The 17,920-nt window shown below is 40.8% G+C and overlaps 2 protein-coding genes and 1 long non-coding RNA gene across 12 annotated transcripts in view; 2 read left to right on the forward strand and 1 right to left on the reverse strand.

The window, feature by feature from the left end:
• The window catches only part of SLC12A6 (solute carrier family 12 member 6), a 90,288-nt gene extending 87,092 nt beyond the window's left edge, over positions 1–3,196 (forward strand). For all 5 annotated transcript variants that reach the window (XM_082452364.1, XM_082452365.1, XM_082452366.1 and 2 more), the window contains one exon: positions 95–3,196. In XM_082452364.1, the coding sequence (XP_082308490.1) occupies positions 95–186 (92 nt within the window). In that variant the 3' untranslated portion in view covers positions 187–3,196. The remainder of the gene's footprint in view (positions 1–94) is intronic.
• On the reverse strand, positions 3,117–7,655 carry EMC4 (ER membrane protein complex subunit 4). 5 transcript variants are annotated; one of them, XR_014261236.1, is made up of 5 exons: positions 7,453–7,655; positions 6,992–7,114; positions 4,176–4,259; positions 3,696–3,856; positions 3,117–3,443 (listed from the first exon to the last, which is right to left on the reverse strand). XR_014261236.1 is itself a non-coding variant. In XM_082452550.1 (5 exons), exons 1-5 carry the CDS (start codon positions 7,536–7,538, stop codon positions 3,408–3,410), a joined length of 552 nt encoding a protein of 183 aa, XP_082308676.1. In that variant the 5' UTR covers positions 7,539–7,655; the 3' UTR covers positions 3,117–3,407. The 5 variants fall into 5 exon arrangements, 4 of the variants coding, with proteins under 4 accessions (XP_082308676.1, XP_082308679.1, XP_082308678.1 ...); XM_082452550.1 differs by having other exon boundaries at positions 4,176–4,329; positions 7,000–7,114; XM_082452553.1 differs by lacking the exon at positions 3,696–3,856 and having other exon boundaries at positions 4,176–4,329; positions 7,000–7,114.
• A 71-nt stretch (positions 7,656–7,726) lies between these two features.
• LOC309656290 lies at positions 7,727–16,886 on the forward strand. 2 transcript variants are annotated; one of them, XR_014261261.1, is made up of 3 exons: positions 7,727–7,828; positions 8,569–11,306; positions 15,534–16,886. It is a non-coding gene; the product is annotated as an uncharacterized lncRNA (long non-coding RNA). The 2 variants fall into 2 exon arrangements; XR_014261262.1 differs by having other exon boundaries at positions 8,569–8,649.
• The last annotated feature ends 1,034 nt before the right edge of the window (positions 16,887–17,920 follow it).

Below are 17,920 nucleotides of genomic sequence, written 5' to 3' on the forward strand. Positions count from 1 at the left end.
CAGCTTTGTAGTCAGATAAACTCAGATTATCATGATGCCAGGTTTTAAATTGTGCTCTTCTCCTGCCTGTTTGTCTCCTTGACAAATTCTGAAGACATGGAGTTCCTAGAAGTGCTCACCGAAGGACTAGAGCGAGTCCTTCTTGTCCGAGGTGGTGGCAGTGAAGTGATCACCATTTATTCATAATCTACCCCTGAATGACTCTGCTGGGCCTCACCTTTCCAAAAAGGCTTCCATCCTCCATGAAAGTGCCAGCTCTTTACTACCACTCCCATCAACTAGGGACCTGTGTTCTGTGTACATCACGCTGAACTCTTAACGAGCTGAGCCTCAAGTACTTGTGCAGAAAAGTACAAACAGATCTGCTCTTTGCTACCATATGACCTGCTGTCCTTAAAGAAGAAGCAGATATTCCCTCAACCTCAGAACAATGCTCAAGTCCTACAAGCCATGCCTGTACCAGATAAAGGCAAGTTAGAATTAACAAGCTAAACCAATAAAATGAATTGGCAAAAGGGATGCTAGAAATTCAACTGAAGACAAAAGACAAGTACACATCTAACATTAAAGATGAGTCTCAGAAGTCATGATTCAATGATGACACCATGCGGGTAACAGCCAGAGAGACACAGCCTCATCATACTAAAGAATTCATGGCCAAGTACACGGGGAGCTAACATCTTTGTGGAGACATCCGTGGCAAGCCAAGATGAAAATTTTCGTCAGTGTATCCACTGCTCTCCAAGACTCTAATTTTACATTAGGGTACTAATATATAAAAACTGAAACATGAAACTGCAGCCCCTACTTCCTCCAAAATAAGATTCCCCCAAAATATGTTTAAGTACACATACTGTGTTGTATATTTCAGCTGTTTCTCAAACCCATCCTGTGGTTAGGATTGTAATACAGGCACTGTTACCATGGAAATTGTTTTTTAAAAGGTTGAGTAAAAATTATTTCTTTCAGGTTCTTTGCAAATGGACAAACTAAGCGAACTCCAAAATGTAGCTATCAAGATTTACATAAATGCAGTCTGTGGTTACCTATGAGACATGGGCAAAATATATAAGCTGTTATCTAAGAAATGCAGATGATGATGCATATTGACCAAGAGATTCTCCTTTCCTTCTCCCTTTTATGCCCTCTGGGTTATAGGCACAGATCAAAAATCATAGGAACAAACACACTAGGAAGGCTGGCTAAAATCCTTTCCTAAAACCTTTGGATTATCCTTCAAAGGGAGAATCCAGCAGTGGAATTCGAAGTTTATAGCCATGCTCCTTCCGTAGTGCCAAAGTTACTGAGCTGCTGCTACTCTTCTTACCTACTTCCCTGAAGTGGCATGCAATTGGCATTGGCCTGTTTCCAGAAACGTCTTTCATTAGGAAACCTGTGGACTCATTCCCAAAGCCAGCCATAGTGAAGACTTGAGGGCATGCAGCTCAGCACTAAGTATAAGCATTTTTTTTTTCCTTTCAATTTTATTCATTTTGACTGCAGAAACTTGGATCGGAACTAAGAGATTATCCAAGGTTAACAGTCTTCTATTTCAGTTTTGTTTTCAGAAAGCTCTAAATGTGTCAAGGAAATGCTTCTGCAAGCTTAGCTTTTTATTTGCTAACTTAATGATCACAGAACACCTGCCTTTCGAGCATAGGGAAAGTGCCCTGTGTGACTGAGTGGTAATTTCATATATGTGAAATCTTCATTTATTGTACAGGATAGATAGGGTATTCCAAGAAACTATCTTGCCTGTATTCATGTCTGCTTTTGAATTTCATTTTATTAATGATAAATAGTACCACTCTTTCATTACCAGTAGGATATGGAGCAAGCTGACTTGCTCCGTAGTCCGCAGACTATTCATCTGACCCTTATGGACAGAGGAGAAAAACCCTTCAATATGGCTTAAGAAACTGAGTCATTTTGGTTTATTCCCTTTGCTCTTGTTTCAGTGTCCCAGCCCACTCAGGTAGCAAAGCGGACAAGATCTTTTAAGTCTTTTTTCTGCTGCTTCCTGCAGAGGGTAGAAGCATTGTTTACAACTTTCATTGCAACACTCCATTGCTAAGTTGAGTCCAGCAGTAGTGGAACAGGTCCCCTAGGACCCAAGCTAGTAAAGATCCATGCTGTAAGGGTCAGCTTACCCAGGAATTCCTTTACATTTACACAAAACCTCTGGCCAAAGTGATAAATATTTTTTCCCATATAGAAAAAATACGGGCAGAAAATAAGGTTAGTTTTACAAGAGCTTTTTGTGGCTGGAGCTCTGTAAGAATCCTTTAAAGGGATAATGGAATTAGTGGCTGCTAACACAGCCCCTACTTTAGGCCCTAAAACACAATCACTGTTACATGGGGAAGTGGTTATTAGGCCAGATTTAAACTCATCTCTGTCTAGAGCATTTCATGTCTATGTGTTGCTTATGTTGTCTGCAAGGTGTCTTGTCTCTTTTAATCACTGCAAATAAAGCAATACCGAAAACTTGATGAGAAAATGCACCTTAGGGGAAGGGGCTTTGTGTTTCAAGCAGGAAGAGAAAGGAAAGACCTCCTCCTGCCTTTTGAAGAGATCCAGCTTTTAAGTCTTAGCTATGACTTTACCAGGGCAGGTTATGACAATATTCATTTTCCAACTGCTGGCCCTCTGCCTTTTATAGCTATCTTAAAAGCTTAAGTTTGAATTGCAGCACCTGTCTGACAGGTGCCAAGTTCCTTTTGGCAGGGGAAAGATCACTACTTTGTATCTTCCATTGCCTCAGATTCCTGTGTCCCCAGAGATCCCACCAATCCTCTTTCTCCCTAAACATGTTAAAAATCCATTTTTGTGGATATTAAAGTAGCAATTACACTGTAAGCATTTTATGTGCTTTTTTTTGTCTGGTTTATTTTTCTTTTCATCATGTATAATCTGAATTCAGCATTATTTTCTCACATTTCTCTAGTATCTCCAACAGAATTTTTATGTCCCAGCTTGTGTTAAATAGAAGTGAAATATTAAGGAGGATAGATTTAAGGGAAACTTGTGCAACTTTTTTTTAAAGCACTGTTCTCAACCATTTAATTTATTAAAAGGAGATGCTGCTGTAGCTCTTGATTTATCAGCAACCACTCTTTTGTTTACAGAGTTATGGTTTTATTTGTTGTTTTGCTCTCTACTGGAAACATAAATAAAGTTTTCTACCTTATTTTCAGTCAAGAGTTGTGGTAGTTTTTTTGTGTTTGTAGTGATATGTACATTGTCTTTCTAGGATTTGTCTCTTCACCATGGAGAAAAGAGACCTTTTGGTCCTTTTCAGTGAGTGATAATGTTAAGGGTTAGTATGCTGAGGAGGAGCCACTGGGCATGAAGGCGGCTGTAAATGAGATCCAAATACATAGGCACCATGTGCTTCTTTCTCAGGTTCACAAAAGCAGTCCTCCTCCACTGAACTCCATCCTCTGAAAAAAAGAAAAAATGAATAGGTTAATGGTGAATGAGTACTGAAATAACTTCCTGAATCAAGTACTTAATACTTTAATCATAAGCTCTGTTTTGCTTTATCTTTGAAATATAACAACTTCCAAACTCCTAATGGATCTTATTTCTTAAGAAATGAGCTCTAATAGCAACTGTGATCCCCCACCATCAAATGGATCAACTATTTACTGTACATCACATCTGCCCCAAATTTAACTTTCCTTTTGCCTTACCTCAGGGGGCTCAATGAAGGCTAACCAATCTGATGCATGTGTAGGCAAGAGTCCCATTGACTGGCACTTATAAACAGCCAATGCCAAACCCATAAGGTTCCCAATGAGATACACCAAACCCTGAAGAAACTTCTGGCTTGAACTTTCTAGCATCTTGAAAGCTGTTGGGGTAACAGAAAGTGTCAAAAACCAAAACAACTTTTTTTTTTCAATACGAATCAGGCCATATATTAATATATATAAAACAGACAGTCCAGTCCCATAGTAAGAGTACAAATAGAACCATTAAAGGCGAACAAAAGCCCACAAGCACCATTTCCTCCTCCATGCCACCACCACTGCCATCACCACCCTACACACACTCCTACTGCAACTAGCCAAGAGCTAGCTGTGCCAAAGACTTCCCGTAATGGGTTCTGCCGAAGAATTTGCCTTTGATTCTTAAAGCTTAGGGAGGATTATTATTTCAAGAATACTTACTGGCTGAAATGGCCATAAGTGCCTGAATGGGTCGCCAAGCCATCATACACACCATCATAGTAGGGAAGATGGAGATAGTATTGCCTGCCATGTACATGATGAAGAGGTTCATGGGAATCTGTTTCAGGGGACCCAAGGCAATGTCCCAGCAGCGCTAAAACAAACACAGTTTTAACCTCTGATCACTATCCTCAGTCCTACGTTATATCACTGGTGTTAAAAGTCAAATGAACACAATTCCCGACTCTGTGCTTCTGAGTGAGCTGACTCCTCAATTCCACCACCTCTGCCCTTCTCCCACTTTGCCACAGGAAGCTTGCTCTTCTCCTCAAGATAAGGCATCTTCACCATTTCTGTGTTTCCCCATGGGTTTCCCAAATACCATTTTTCCCCCATGACTTGCGGTAAAGAAAAGACTTCCCTACTTTTGTTCTTATACTTCTGCATCTATCACTGGCCCATCTACAACTGAAGAACTAGATAAATCCACATAGTGGTAGATTAGCATACCTCAATAACTAATAGAACAAACAGACAAATCCAGATATAGAAGATCTGAATGATATTATTAACCCAATTGACATATAGAACACTGCACCCAACAGCTGCAGAAATCACATTCTTTTCAAACACACATGGGACATTTACAAAAACTGACAACTTACTGAGCCGTGGAGAAAGTGTCAATAACTCTCAAAGAACTCAAATCATACAAAGCATATTCTTTGATTATAATGCAATTAAGCTAGGAATCAATAACAAAAAGATAACTAGAAAATCCCCTATGTGTTAGAGTGGGAAAATGTGCTCTAAATGATCCACTAATCAAGGAAGAAATTTCAGTGGAAAACAGACATATTGTTAACTGATAACAAATACCATATATTAAAACTGTGGGAAACAGAGCTTTGAGAAATTTACACCCTTAAATACATATTAGAAGACTAAATAAAAGTAAGCATCTATTTCAAGAGGTAAGAAAAAGAATAAATTAAACCCAAGGAAATGGAAAGGAAGGAAATCAAAATGAGAGCAGAAATTAATGAAATTTTCTTAAAATCAACAAAGCCAAAGGTTTTTTCGAAAAGATTAAGAAAATACTGGTGAGCCTGATGAATAAAAAGCAAAATAGTCAACAGCAAGAATGAAAATAGAGACATCTCTATAGGTCTTCCATATATTAAAGTGATCAATATTATGAATTTTGGGGAAATGGCTAAATTCCTAGAAAAAATAACAACTTACCTAAACGGCATAAGAAGTTGGAAATTTAAATAGTCTTATAACTTTAAGAAACTCTGTAATTAAGCCCAAATGGTATCCCTTGGCAAATTCTAAACATTTAAGGAAAAAATAAAGCCAATCTTATACAAACTCAGAGAAGAAAAAATGAACTCATTACTGTAATATGGGGCCTCATAAATACCAAACCTGCCAATGACATTATGAAAAAAGTTTACAGACCAGTATCACTCATGAACCTAAATACAAAAATCCTGAACAAAATATTTAAAGTAAATCTATCTATATAAACAGAATAATATACCCCTGTCCATTTGAGTTTATTCACATAAAAGAATAAATGGCCATATATGTAAACAGTTCCCTTATCTGTCATTTACACAGATCACTTATATGAGAGTTTATTTATAGAATTCTTGTTTTTTTTAAATTTTTTGGCCCTGCCGAGCAGCATGTGGGATCTTAGTTCCCTGACCAGGGATCAAACCTGTGCCCCCTGCGTTGGAAGCATGGAGTCTTAACCACTGGACCACCAAGGGAAGTCCCCATCTGAGAGTTTAAATATATCAAATCATCCATACAACAGAATTGTTCTAAAATACGTATTTTATAATAATCTGCCTTTAAAATCACGCCATTTTAGTAATACCTATCATGTATTATTCATATTATGCTTTGATGTACCAAGATGAAAAATGACAGGACATTTATCAAGAAAATCACTGACAACAGCTCTGTCATTTTCATGTTGTGAAAATCACTGCATTTCATGAATCAAAGTTCATTTAATATTGAACAATATTAAGGCTGAGAGGAAAGTGCCAGGCACTGTTCGAGGGACTTGGGAGACAAAATCTTGCTCTCATGGAGCTTAAAAGAGTGAAAAGAGAGAGAATAAAATAAGTAAACTATATATGAATGATATGGAGAAATATATATGAATGATATGGAGAAATATAAAGTAAGAAAAGATAGGGAGTGCCATGAGAGTAGACTTCACTAAGAAGGTAACATTTGAGAGACTGAAAGGAGATGAGACAGCAAATCATAAAGGTATATGGGGGAAAAGGAAAGAACAAGTACAAAAAGCCTGAAATAGAAGCTTCCCTGGCATATTTAAGGAGCAGCAAGGAGGCCGTTCTGACTATAGGAGTGAACAAAGGGGAAAGTGGTAGGAGATGAAGTGGCTTAGACCAGGATGATAGATTACAGCAATAAGAACTAAGATTTTGAATCTATTTTGAAGATAAAACCAACGGACTGTTCTGACAGGTTGGTTGTGTGGTATAAGGGAACTCCAGTAGAAAAAGATGACTTGAACTGGAACGCATTGCTACCGCTAGCTAATTTTCAACCTACTTCCTTATATCTTATGTTCAAACGTCTTTTATTTTTCCAATTATTGAGCACTTTTGGCTCTGATATGTCAACTAATGTAATACTAATCTCAAGCAGTTTAGCTACCAAATATTCGGGATAAGGGCCATCTACAGTAAGACATTCATATGCTGCGTGGGAGAAGAGGGTGGGTGTGTAGGTCAGGACTGGCCCAAGGACTATAGTGACATCTATACCTCTGTACCTTCTCCACTAGGATCCGGTCTGTCTCTTGCACGCTGGTATCAGGCACTTGCTTGTCCAAGTAACCAACTGGGTACAGCGAGTCTCCCTGTCCACCGCCCCGGTCACTTCGGCTCCTAGAGACCAAAACCAAGAAACTAAGGTTGCAGCCTTCCACACTTCATATTCCACATTTCCCGTTCGAATCACAGGAATAAAGATCCTCAGATGCATCTACCCAGATTAGACCAAGCCCTCTCGTGGGTTCGTCAGACCCTTGCCTGTAGGGAGGAATGAAATAAGCATCCTTTGGTCATAGAAACCTCTATGGCAGAGAAGCCGCTAGCTCCCCAGGAGTCGTTTCTGGGCCACCTATCCTTTTCAGGGAGTTGGGCCTGAGGGTTCAGGTCCTATTCCTCTGGGGTAGTGCTGGGGTGGGAGCTCTCTGATGTCTAACTTTGCCCATGCACCTCACCTGCTGCCTCCTCCAGGTCCGCTCAGCTCAATCGCCCACTTGAAGCGCCGGCCTCGGTTGGCCACCAGGCTCCCCTGGGCCGTCATGGCAACGGCCGCCTCCCAAAGCTGCAGAGCTCCCGACCAAAGTACAGTCGAGCCTCAAGCCCAACGGCGTCCACGACTTCCGGGGCTCACTCTGCAAGTCCACATCCGGCGCGTAAATGTAGACGTCACTTCCGTTCCGGAAATTGTCAGGCGGCCGACCGAAGGGTGTGGTCGGAACTACATAAGGTGGGAGGGAAAAACGGGAGGCAGAATGTAAAGCTGCCTAAAGCGTCTCCTTCGCCTTCCCTCCCTTCTGAAGAAGACCTGCTGGGTGTTCCCTCACCTCTGAGGTGCGTTTTATGGGACAGAGGGAAGTCCATACTGACTCTCCATTAGGGGTTGAAGCCCTGAAAAGCGTCTGGAGCTCTTACCAGTTCACGGGAACACAAGATTCAAATCTCTATTTAAATCCTGGCTTCACCACGGATTGTGTGACCTTGAGCGAGTTACTTAGTAGCTTCTGGGTGTTGAATGTCCACCGTGTTCCAGGAACTTTGTGTCTATTATTTCATTTAATTCTCACAGTAACCCTGCGACGTAGATCTGTCCCTGCTCCGCAGCAAACCTAGGAGGCAGTGTGGGCGGGTTAAGGCTCTTGGGCTCAAGATTCAGACGGTCTCCGTTTGAATTCTGGCTCCGTTACTTAATTGCGTGACTTTGGGCAAGTTAGATTCTTTGTGTTTCAAGCCTTTCCATATGTACCTGCTTTCGAGGCTTGTTCTGAGGTTAAATGGAGTGCTCGCCACAAGTGCATGACGTGTTTTTTAATGTCATTAATCTCCAACATTATTCGTAGTGATTGGGTTTTGTATTCAACTGTATACCTATATCATAATTAAGCTTATTATTGGGTTTTTACGTTGTTTACTGTTTTTTTTCCCTTTTATAACCAATGTTGCTGTCACTGTCATTCAAATCATATATTCCTTCCCTTTTAAAGTACTCTCCTACTTGCTATAAAAATTTTTAAGCTATAACAAAGTTTCTTTGGTCTCAAGGGTACTCCAGGTCTTTTATTCCTTTGTTCTAGGAATCCTCATAGTGTTATTTGCTAAAAACGTGTTCCAGAGAACGTGAAGATGTTGAGACGGAACTGAGGAAAGGTTCCAAGGTCAGATAAGTTCAAGATACTGTATTCTGCACATACATCCCAGAGATTCTCGGTGCTACTAGTATAACATTAAAACCACAAGAAATGATTCAGTAAATAATCTCCTTTCATTTTGTTTCCCAATCTGCCTGAATAACAAGCCCCCCCTTTTTTTTTTTTTTTCCTATCACATCTGTTAATGTCCAGTGCAATCAATGTGCCATAGAACACAGAGGGCAACTTGCTATATACGTGCTAGAATTAAAGAGAAAGAAGAAGGCAGTCTTTAAAAATCTGACTGATATTGTTTAAAGATTGTTAGAATATCATTAGAAATAATAGATCCTTTATGGAAATGGAGTTTCAGATTGGAATTAAACTTTTGAGGATCCAAGTTTTTGCACAAAAATGTGTTTTGTAAGAAAAGTAAAGGGAAACATATATTTTAATCCTGACTCCAGATGAACTCCTAAGAGAGGTAGGAACTCTCTTGGCCTACATTTCTTCATCTATAAAATAAGGGACTGGTACTAGATAACTTCTAAGGGTACCTTCTAGTTCTAAAATGTATTTTTTTGGAATACGTATTTTGCATATTATTCTTTCATATATGGTATATTCATAGAAAGAAGACAAATCATAAACACATAAAGGAATAATGGGGTTTCATATCATTTTTAAAAATTGTGCTTTCCCATACTTTTAGTAATTCTCTGCATTATGCGGGTACCACTTTTGGATTTAGAGAAATATAAATGTTATTAATTATAATATGACATGATTCTACACCTAGAAGTGGAATGGTTCTGTCCTAGATTCAAAGGAGACTCATCTTGGGAGCCCTTGAAAAATACTGATGCCTTGGCCACACCCGCAGAGATTCTAATTCATTTGCTTAGGGTGGAGCAAGGTCATCAGTATTTCTGTATGGCTCTCCAGGTGATTCTCCTTTGCAGCAAGGACTGAGAACCACTGACCTAGAGTGTTTTGTTGCTCTAAAATGGCAAGGTTTGAATTTACACAAAGTAATTTAAGCAATCATTAGTTTTTGAGAGCCTCCTTTTATGCCTCCCACTGGGATAAACTTGAATTAGAAAATGATAGAAATATTGAAATTGTAAAAATAAATGTTAAACTTCCTTTACTCTGTGGCTTTGAGCAAATATGATTTTAATTAAAGAAACTGTGAGAAGGCAAACCATGATTCCACAGGTCATATGAGTTGCCTTGTTTGACTTTTACAATCTGTGCCACCTACGCAGTTTTGGTATTTGTTTTTGTAAATATCTTCCCCGCCCCTGCCACCCCACCCCGCAACCTCTTTAGGAGTCTGAGAAGCTGACTATTTCTAATACTTCATGCCATTCTCTTCAGAGCAGTTGCATTTGGATTGAAACTTGAACAAAGAAATTTCTATTCACATAGCCAGATTTGCGAGAATGGATCCCTTTAAAGGAAAAAAAGCTTTACAGCTATGTCTTAAGTTTTTGGTCTCTGCCATTTTACAGTGTCCCTATAATAAATCTATTCGGCTATCCTCAGTGGTCCAACCAGTTTCCCTAGTGTGCTCTAAAAGCTCCTAATCCTTTTGGCAGCTTAAATAAAATGGACTTCTATTGCAATCTCCATTTATTTGTGTTATTTAACTCTACTATCATTATTGCCTTCTGAAAAGGAACACCTTACTATTGCACCATTCATGATGCAGTTTATTCCGTGTCAGTAATGGGGTTTTAACAAGAGGAAACTTTTTCCTCTGTTTTGTCTGTTTGCATTTTCAAACCTCTTTAGTGGAAAAAAAAAAAAAAATTTTTTTTTTTTTTTTTTTAGTAAGATCCTACCTTGCTAGTTCTTGTTGGGTTTCTGCATCATTTCTATGCAGATTACAAATTTTTCAATTTCTAGTTCATGGCTCTGCAGTGTCATGAAATGCTCCTGTCAGCAGTGACATGAACTAATATGGTTCTGGGAAAAGATGTTGGTTAGTAATACCATTCTTCATTAGCAATTACCTTTTTTTAATTTCAGGAAGACTGTTGTGCAATTCACATTTTACCTGCAATTCACAGGTTCCCATTATAGCACTTACCTCCAGCACTTGCTTAGGAAGCTGGGAGAATTGCCATTCCCACAGATCCCATTAAAAGCTAAGAATGACAACCATAGCATGAGTCATAATGATATATCACTGATAGCCTAACATGTTTCTTAAAGCTTGGTTACTCTGGATTCATGCTGGTGATTAATTTCAGCTATCTTGGAGGTGGGCTAAACTGTCTCTACACCAAGGATCTGAATGACTAATCCAGGTCCTTTGTGGCATTTCTTCTTATGTGATAATTTTAAAAAGCCTCGATTGGTTCTGTTATAAAGCATTGTTTTATAGCCTGAGTTTTTTGTAAGGAGGATTGTCCTCCCAAAATTCATATGTTGAAGCCCTAACCCCCAATGTATTTGGAGATGGGGCCTCTGGGGGGTAATTAGGGTTAGATGAGGCCATGAAGGTAGGGCTCTCATACTGGGATTAGTGTCCTTATAAGAAGAGACACAAGAGAACTTGCTGTGTCACTCTGCCATGTGAGGACACAATGAGAAGGTGGCTGTCTACAGCCAGAAAGAGAGCTCTCGCCAGGAGCTGAATCAGCACCTTGATCTTGGACCTCCCAGTCTCCAGAACTGTGAAAAAATAAATTTCTGTTGTTAAAGCCACCCGGTCTCTGGTATTTTGTTATGGTAGCCCAAGCAGACTAATGAAAGGATGAAGTGGAATTCAGAAGAATTGAAGGAGAATGATAAGTACCTTTTGTGTTTATTGAAGTGCTTTTGAAAGATAGTCATCCGTTAAAACATAAAATAAATGTAGGATTGTTTAATTTGTAGAAGTTTATTACATAAATGGAAACATATTAAATACTGCACTGACTTGTATTTTCACTTAATCCATCTTGGATGTCTTGCATGTCTGTCACTCAGATCTACCTCATTCTTTTTAAAGGCTACAGAGTATACATGGCATGGATGTAGGATAATTTAGTTAACCAGTCCCTAACTGATGGGCATTTAGGTTGTTCCCATTTATCACTGTTACAAAAAAATGTTACTATGAACATCCCTGGGTAGTTTGTAAGCACAGTTCTGTAGGAGAGTCATACAATTAAGGTCGCTTACCACAGAGGTTATACAGTTACAATATTAATAAATTCAAATAGGCCCTCCAAAATGTGCTAATTTACACTTTTCAAGAGTTTGTGGACTAAATTATTTTTAGTCTTATAGTGAGTTATATAGTGTCCCCCCAAAATTCACATCCACCTGGAACCTCAGGATGTGACCTTAATTGGAAATAGGAACTTTGCAGATGTAATTAGTTTAGATGAGGTCATATTGGATTAGGGTGGGTTCTAAATCCAATAACTGATATCCTTATCAGAGGAGAGGGCACACAGATAGATATATGGGGTAGAAGTCCATGTGACAATGGAGGCAGATTGGAGTACTGCAGCTACAAGACGACGATTGCCAGAGCCACCAGAAGCTAGGAAGAGGCAAGGAAAGAAAGATTCTTGCCTAGAGCCTGCAGAAAGATCATGGCCCTGTCAACACCTTGGTTTTGGTTTTCCAGCCTCTAGAACTGTGAGAGATTGTATTTCTGTTGTTTTAAGCCACCCAGTTTCTGGTACTTTGTTACTATGGTCCTAGGAAACTAATACAAGTTTCCTTCTGAAAGAGAAAATCCATTCAAATGAATTAGGCTAACCAGGGTTAGCTTAAGTGGGAAATAATAACAAATACTAAAATAATATTGCCAAAGCTGCCAAATCAAATCCTAAACTTTAAAACATTTGCACAATTTTAATTTCCTAATTGCTGTAAATTAGTAAAGTGATTTTTAAAATTTATTTATTTTATTTATTTTTGGCTGCATTGGGTCTTCGTTGCTGCATGCGGGCTTTTCTCTAGATGCAGCTAGCAGTGGCTACTCTTCCTTGTGGTGCGCGGGCTTATTGCTGTGGCTTCTCTTGTTGCAGAGCATGGGCTTTAGGTGCACGGGCTTTGGTAGTTGTGGCACATGGGCTCAGTAGTTGTGGCTCATGGGCTCTAGAGCACAGGCTTAGTAGTTGTGGCGCACGGGCTTAGTTGCTCTGTGGCATGTGGGATCTTCCCAGACCAGGGCTGGAACCCGTGTCCCCTGCATTGGCAGGTGGATTCTTAACCACTACGCCACTAGGGAAGCCCAGTAAAGTGATTTTTAAAAATTATTTTAATTTAAAAAGAAAGACATTTATTAGATAAAATGGAAAATACAAATAAGTAAAAAAGATAATTAACATCCTACCGTGCAAAAAAGTGATAATAATAATAATTTTCATGGACATTTTGATTTAGACTCTCCCAGATTTTTTTATTTATATTTTGACTTATTTAACATATGTTTTATAATATGCTCTTCCATGAAGGGCCATGTTTTTATTTTTGTAAAAGGCAAAGGAAAAAGTCCAGCTAAATCTTTCAGTTTTTAAAAAAACTCTGATACCTCTGCCAGATGTTCAGTTTCTGTTGCTTTCATCCAGCCCTGGCCACAATCATGAGGCACCACCATGTTGCCCCTCACCAATTTCCACAGTCCTCCCCACCCAGCCTACAACTGGAGCCACACCCCATTTCCCAGGACTGGAACTAGTCCTACTACCCTTTGTAGATCAGATTATTTCTGTAGAATATTTGTGCTCTCGCCTTTAAAGGATTCAGAGTTTAGGTAAGTTTGGGCAGCACTGCCTCTATCTTTCTATTTTTTTAAATTTATTTATTTACTTACCTACCTACCTACCTACCTCGCCACGCAGCTTGCGGGATCTTAGTTCCCCCCATCAGGGATTGAACCCGAGCCCTCGGCAGTGAAAGCGTGGAGTCCTAACCACTGGACCGCCAGGGAATTCCCTTTCTTTTAGAGATTCACAATTAATGTTAGTATTTTAAAGACCGAGAAATGCTACAGTAAAGAAATGCTTGTTTTATCCATCAGTTACCGAACTTCTTTGGCCAAGGAAGCCTTTTTTTCTTCTTCCTTTTTCCCTCTCTTTTCAATCTATCAACATCTTGCAGAACGGGTGTTCTGAAGAACACAGCTAATTTTGGATAGCCAGTTTAGGTTCAGATGCAATTTTGTTACTGCCAGAGTGGTTTGACTGTGTGTCCAGCTCCAAGAAATGGACTTCAGTCTTAGTGATCTTCCTGCAGCTCCCGTCTCTTGAGGCTGTAGACCTCCATTGCTCTTTCAAGCCCCCTCCCCAAGGACATTATCCTGCTTCTCATGCTTGTTGTCCTGCCCATTTCATTTCCTTCCTGCCTGCACCCTGCCCTTGAACTCCTCTCCGCTATGCCTGTTTGTTATGAGGGCCCTGGAGTATCAAACCCCCAAGCAACTGAATGACTGGACTTGTTTTGTGAAAGGTCATAACTTTCAGATACCCTGTACTGATTACCAGGCTGTCGGCACCACAGCGAGTCTGTCTCCCCAGCATTGGCCCCTCTCCTGGAACTGGTCTAGTTCCAAGACTGCTTTTCCAAGGCAGCAGTCAACCAAATTGTGTTCTTCTCAATCTTAGAAAAATCACTGGACAGGTAAAGTTGGGGGTGGAGAATATTTTGCAGAGAGAGAGCCACAATCAGTGTGCTATATACTATTAGAGTGTTTTACGTAGGTTACCCTGTTTCCCGACATCCCCTGAGAGAAGAGTTATCCTCGCTCTGCAGTTAAGGTAAAGATGGTGTAGAAGGGCCCAAAGGCAGTGATCTAGGCTTCTGATAGAGACGAGCCTTGCTCCAAAGCTAGTGTTCTTTCCACTGTAACATGCTGCCCCCTACCATCTTCCAGGTGACAGTATATGTAATTGCAGGAAATCTACTTGGGGAAGGAGGGAAACGGTCTCTTTGGCTTCAGATTTGAAAATCTAGAACAAATACCATCACCCGCTTTCCAGCTGTCGAAGTGCAACAGAGCTGCATCCAAAACAAACTGTTTTTAACAGGATGATCCCCTACCATTCAACAGCCCCCCACGCTCCACCTGCCAAACAATCCAGGAAGCTGCTGCTTCTGCCACCAAGGCATCTGTACCGTGGTGGTATTTGAAACGACCGTGGATCTTGCAAACGGGGAGTGAGCTTTGCTCCTTTCCACTGCTACTGCCTTATCTGAAACTTTCCCTACTGCCATTCTTTCCTTCCACAGTCTGCACAGGAAGGTGGGGAAGGGAGGAGCAGAATAAAAGGGCTTGACTTCTCACTTTGACTGCCAAAGTCAGCTGGAATTTTCCAAGGGCTCTGAGGCTGAGCAGTGGATGTAGTTAGCTATGGAATGGATGAGCTATTGTACTTTAGGTCTCTTCACGCTTGGTCCTCTATCAGGCCTGGCATCAGTCTGAGGGGATGAGAATGGCATCACCATAGTACATGCTCTGGCTCTCTGAACCTCCGGCCTGAAGGACAACATTTTCATACCTAAGGCTCAATCCTCCCTCCCTCCCACTAGTCATCTTGCATCCTGGTGATAGATTAATCCTCCTAAAGTACTGATTTAACTCTGTCATTTCCCTGCTCAATGCCTATGCCTTGTTGTTTTGTTTTTTAAAGTTTCAACTGCCATTTTTATTATTATGTGCATTTATAGTGATTGGCATTTCAATTAATATTATATGGATTGATCTATGTAATATGATATTTATCTTAAAAAGGCAGTTTACAAAGTTGTAAGGATATGATCTCATTTCTTAAATGTAGTTACATTTGCATAGTAAAATATCTGAAAAAAAACATATGTTCAAATGGAAACAGTGCTTGTCCGTGAGTAATAGATGGTTTCTAATAGTTTTTTCCTTCCCAAACACCTTTGCTTGATTATTCCAGATCTTCACAACCTGTCAGGTGACAGTCTTTGCTCCTGCTACTCTCCAGAGCTCTCTCCACCCCACTCAAATCGGGATAGACGGCAGTCCTGGAATTTATTTTGTACTTCCCCTGTCTGTCTGGAACACCCTGCCTGTCAAAATCCTGTCCAGCTTGTCAGGCCCGACTGCAGCCTTCCTGCATGATCCCTTCCCTGACTCTCCACTCAGAAGCGTACATACAACTTTGCATGAGAGTTCTTTTCTCACATGGGTGTTTATAGTCAGGGTTATTCTACACACCGTCCCTGAATGATGTCCATACCCCTGTGAGAGGGGGAATGTAGGGCAGAAAGGCTAATTCAGCTGCCTGTTCACTCAGATGGAAGGAATATTTAAGGCAGTCAGAAGGAAGCACTGAGGGAATGGCTAGAGAGGTGCACTCCCTTGGAGACTGTCCACTCTTTTTTAATCCCTTAACAACAACAACAAAAAACTTGATTGCGCTCCAAGGGGAAAAAAAATTCAACTTTATTGACTGAAAAATATCAATGAAGAAAACTGACCTGCATTTCATCACTAAAATGGTATATATTTCAAAAATAGCAATATGAAGGCAAATTTCTGTATTTTCACCTTAAGTTATGTTGACATTTGGCAGCCTCATGAGAACGATGGGCCAGAGATCTGTAAACCCCAGAACTAGAGTCTGAAGATGAACCTGCCTGAGACTCTTGCCCTAAGAAGCTCTAGAAATGAGAACATCAAGGCTCTCCTCTGGCCTGCAGACAACCTGGAACCTTGTTGGAGCTGAGATCCTTCTATGTTCACACAGCAGATTCCCTGAGTCCTAGGACTCTGTTACTTGTCTTACCTCATCACCCAGCCTTCCTTGGGGGTAAGAACTGTGCCTTACACTCTTCACCCTCTTCTGGTGAGGGCCCAGCACAGTGCCTTTGGCGTAGTGGGTCATCGAGAAATTCCTGTTTGTGACAATGGTGATGAAGAAATAGTTGGAGAGAAAGTGACTTCACCCATGTCTGTTGAATTTTATTTTCTTTAAAACACCACACCCGGGCTTCCCTGGTGGCGCAGTGGTTGAGAGTCTGCCTGCTAATGCAGGGGACACGGGTTCAAGCCCTGGTCTGGGAAGATCCCACATGCCGCGGAGCAACTGGGCCCGTGTGCCACAATTACTGAGCCTGCGCGTCTGGAGCTTGTGCTCCGCAACAAGAGAGGCCACGATAGTGAGAGGCCCGCGCACCGCGATGGAGAGTGGCCCCCGCTTGCCGCAACTGGAGAGGGCCCTCGCACAGAAACGAAGACCCAACACAGCCAAAAATAAATAAATAAATAAATTTATAAAAAAAAAAAAGAGTAAGCTGCTAACTTAATTTGACTTAGGAATAGTCTTGCTAAAAAACAAAAAACAAACAAAAAAAAGCACACCCACTTAGTGGAAGTCATACTCCAGGAATGTTCTATGCTGCACACCACTAGAACCCAGAGCTCCTGCTCCCTTCACTCACTCACCCTGCTGGACCCTCTCAACAGTCCCCTCTGTTGACGGGTATGGCCCCGCACAGTGGCATGTGCCTGCTTGTGCTTGGTACAATCTGAGAAGCTCGCAAAGGCATTGCTTATGCAAGACATATCCTAAAAATATTTCTCCCATCAACCTAAAGTAGTGCCTGAAATTTTCACCATTACTTAATTTTTTTGTATTAAGTAAGTAAGGACCTTGTTACTAGAGGGGAAAAATACATTGTTATTATCACCTAATGATATTTTAGCTCTGATTAGTTTATCTGCCAGGCCTCACATTGCTCTGAACTCCCACAGCCTCTAGGATATACCTTTTATCATTGCATTCACCACAGTGTATTGGAATGATCTCTTTCCCTGTTTGTCCAAGCCACTGTGAGCTTCCCCAGGCTATCTCCTGGTACAATGTCAGCCTGGCACATGATGGGCCCGCAAAAATATCGTTAAACCCAACTTAGGTAGCCCTGGGGAGTTCTGAAGAGAGTGCCTAAAGCAGTGAGTCCAGGGATGTGGAGTCTTGCAGTGAGCAACTGGTACACCAAATGCACTACTTGATAGGCTTCTGCAAGGGATGAGAGGCCCACCAGAGATGAACTTGCTCCTGTCACAATTTGGTTAATGTTGACCAGTAGCTTACCTGTGAAGATGGGTGGACTCTGTCTCCACTAAGAGGAAGAGAATTACCCTCAGTAATTAAAAGCACGTCAGGGACAGATCCAACCCTAACCTCATCCTCTAGTGTTCGCCATCCCAAAGAAACTGAGCCTGCTTCCTGGGGACAGGGTCCACATCATGCATATTTCTTGTGTTCTTAAGAGTCCAGAACAGAGTCTGGCAAATATCAGGAGCTAACAAATAAGAGCT

This window comes from Balaenoptera physalus, assembly GCF_965194825.1.
Source record: "Balaenoptera physalus genome assembly, chromosome: 2".
Taxonomy (NCBI): domain Eukaryota; kingdom Metazoa; phylum Chordata; class Mammalia; order Artiodactyla; family Balaenopteridae; genus Balaenoptera; species Balaenoptera physalus.

Coding starts and splice junctions, on each gene's coding strand:
- EMC4 (XM_082452550.1), bottom strand. CDS start 7,538: ATGACGGCCCAGGGGAGCCTGGTGGCCAACCGAGGCCGGCGCTTCAAG. Junction 4,330..6,999: donor ACCGGATCCTAGTGGAGAAG/GTACAGAGGTAT, acceptor TGTTTGTTTTAG/CGCTGCTGGGACATTGCCTT. Junction 3,444..3,695: donor CCTTCATTGAGCCCCCTGAG/GTAAGGCAAAAG, acceptor TCTTTTTTTCAG/AGGATGGAGTTCAGTGGAGG.